Genomic DNA, 1,994 nt, shown 5'->3' on the forward strand with positions numbered 1-1,994 from the left:
GTCAGCACTCATACATAAGCATCATACATATAGGGGTACAGGCCCACATACATATAATGTTATATTATACTAGTGTCTGGCTGGTCGGCACTCATACATAAGCATCATACATATAACGGTACAGGCCCACATACATATAATGTTATATTGTACCAGTGTCTGGCTGGTCGGCACTCATACATAACCATCATACATATAGGGGTACAAGCCCACATACATATAATGTTATATTGTACCAGTGTCTGGCTGGTCGGCACTCATACATAAGCATCATACATATAGAGGTACAGGCCCACATACATATAATGTTATATTGTACCAGGGACTGGATGGTCGGCACTCATACATAAGCATCATACATATAGAGGTACAGGCCCACATACATATAATGTTATATTGTACCAGTGTCTGGCTGGTCGGCACTCATACATAACCATCATACATATAGGGGTACAAGCCCACATACATATAATGTTATATTGTACCAGTGTCTGGCTGGTCGGCACTCATACATAAGCATCATACATATAGAGGTACAGGCCCACATACATATAATGTTATATTGTACCAGGGACTGGATGGTCGGCACTCATACATAAGCATCATACATATAGAGGTACAGGCCCACATACATATAATGTTATATTGTACCAGTGTCTGGCTGGTCGGCACTCATACATAACCATCATACATAGAGTACAGGACCAGATACATATTTGAAGAACTACAGATAAAATAATAATCTGCACGTTCTCGGATTACAATTTATTTTTTATGTATATTTCCAGCACATTGTCCATGGCTGTCAGGACCTGTTTGTTCCTCAGAGTATAAGCGACAGGGTTTAGCATCGGGACCACCGCTGTGTACAATAAGGAGAGGAAATTGTTTTGTTCCGGAGACTGCTCAGACTCTGGCACCATGTAGGAAATGAGTGACGCCCCACAGAATAATATAACAACGGTGAGATGGGAGGAGCAGCTGGAGAACGCCTTTCCTCTGCCCGCTGAGCTGCGGATCTTTATGACGGTTGCAATTATACATATATAAGAGGCTAATATCAGCACAAAGGGCATAAGTCCCAAACATATAGTTTCCACAAGTACAAACATGATAATGTTCATGATGTCACCACTAGAGAGCGCTACCATGGTTTTCGGATCACAGAAAAAATTACTAATGTCATGAGAATTGCAGAAAGGTAAAGTAGGCAGAAGCACAACAAATATTAATGAATTACAGAAGCCAACAATCCAGGAGACAGAGAATAGTGTCATACACAAGTCTTTGTTCATAATGGTTGTATAGTGCAGGGGGTCACAGATGGCCACATAGCGGTCATAGGCCATAGACGTTAAGAGTAGATATTCTGCTACAATAGAAAACGCAAAGAAGAACATCTGAGTGATGCATGCTGGGAAGGCAATTCTGGTGTCACCTGTTACCAGGACAGAGAGAAATCTTGGAAGGACACTGGAGACGTAGACGATGTCCTGCACCGAAAGGTTACACAGGAAATAGTACATAGGGGTGTGGAGCTGTGGGGTCAGACATATAAGACCAGTGATAATCAGGTTCCCCAACACTGTTAGTAAATACATCACCAGGATCCCAATGAAGAGCAGAAGCTGATGTCCTGCAGAGATGGAGAACGCCAGGAGGTGAAAGTCTCCCTGTACTGTGCAGTTTATGAGATATTCCATCATTGCTGGTTCAGGGTTAGGATCAGCTGCAGCAGGAGCATCACAGAGTCACCTGATGGGGCCAGGAAGGGGAGAAGGTTATCCAATCCTAAAGTCAAGTTTGCAAAATATATTCAGAGCTTTTGTTCTCTAATTAATCACAGTCTCGGCATTGAGTTCGCCTGGGCATCCAAACTCCATTATAGGGATTTAGAAATGTTTAATCTTGTTTCAACATGGGGCATTTAGAACGTAGACTCTTGGGCTTTGGCCACAATCTACTGCACTAGAGGAGGTCTCTCAGACCATGGA

General features: G+C 42.6%; 1 protein-coding gene across 1 annotated transcript; it reads right to left on the reverse strand.

Annotated features, from left to right (window-relative positions):
* Positions 1-758: 758 nt before the first annotated feature.
* LOC146027194 (olfactory receptor 5V1-like) lies at positions 759-1,706 on the reverse strand. The gene has a single exon (XM_083158152.1). It carries the CDS (start codon positions 1,704-1,706, stop codon positions 759-761), a length of 948 nt encoding a protein of 315 aa, XP_083014278.1.
* Between the last annotated feature and the right edge of the window lie 288 nt (positions 1,707-1,994).

The sequence above is a fragment of the Crinia signifera genome, chromosome 8 (genome assembly GCF_055691185.1).
Source record: "Crinia signifera chromosome 8, ASM5569118v1, whole genome shotgun sequence".
In the NCBI taxonomy this organism is placed as follows: domain Eukaryota; kingdom Metazoa; phylum Chordata; class Amphibia; order Anura; family Myobatrachidae; genus Crinia; species Crinia signifera.

Excerpts from the sequence above, each read along its gene's own strand:
- LOC146027194 (XM_083158152.1), bottom strand. The coding sequence starts at position 1,706 with ATGATGGAATATCTCATAAACTGCACAGTACAGGGAGACTTTCACCTC.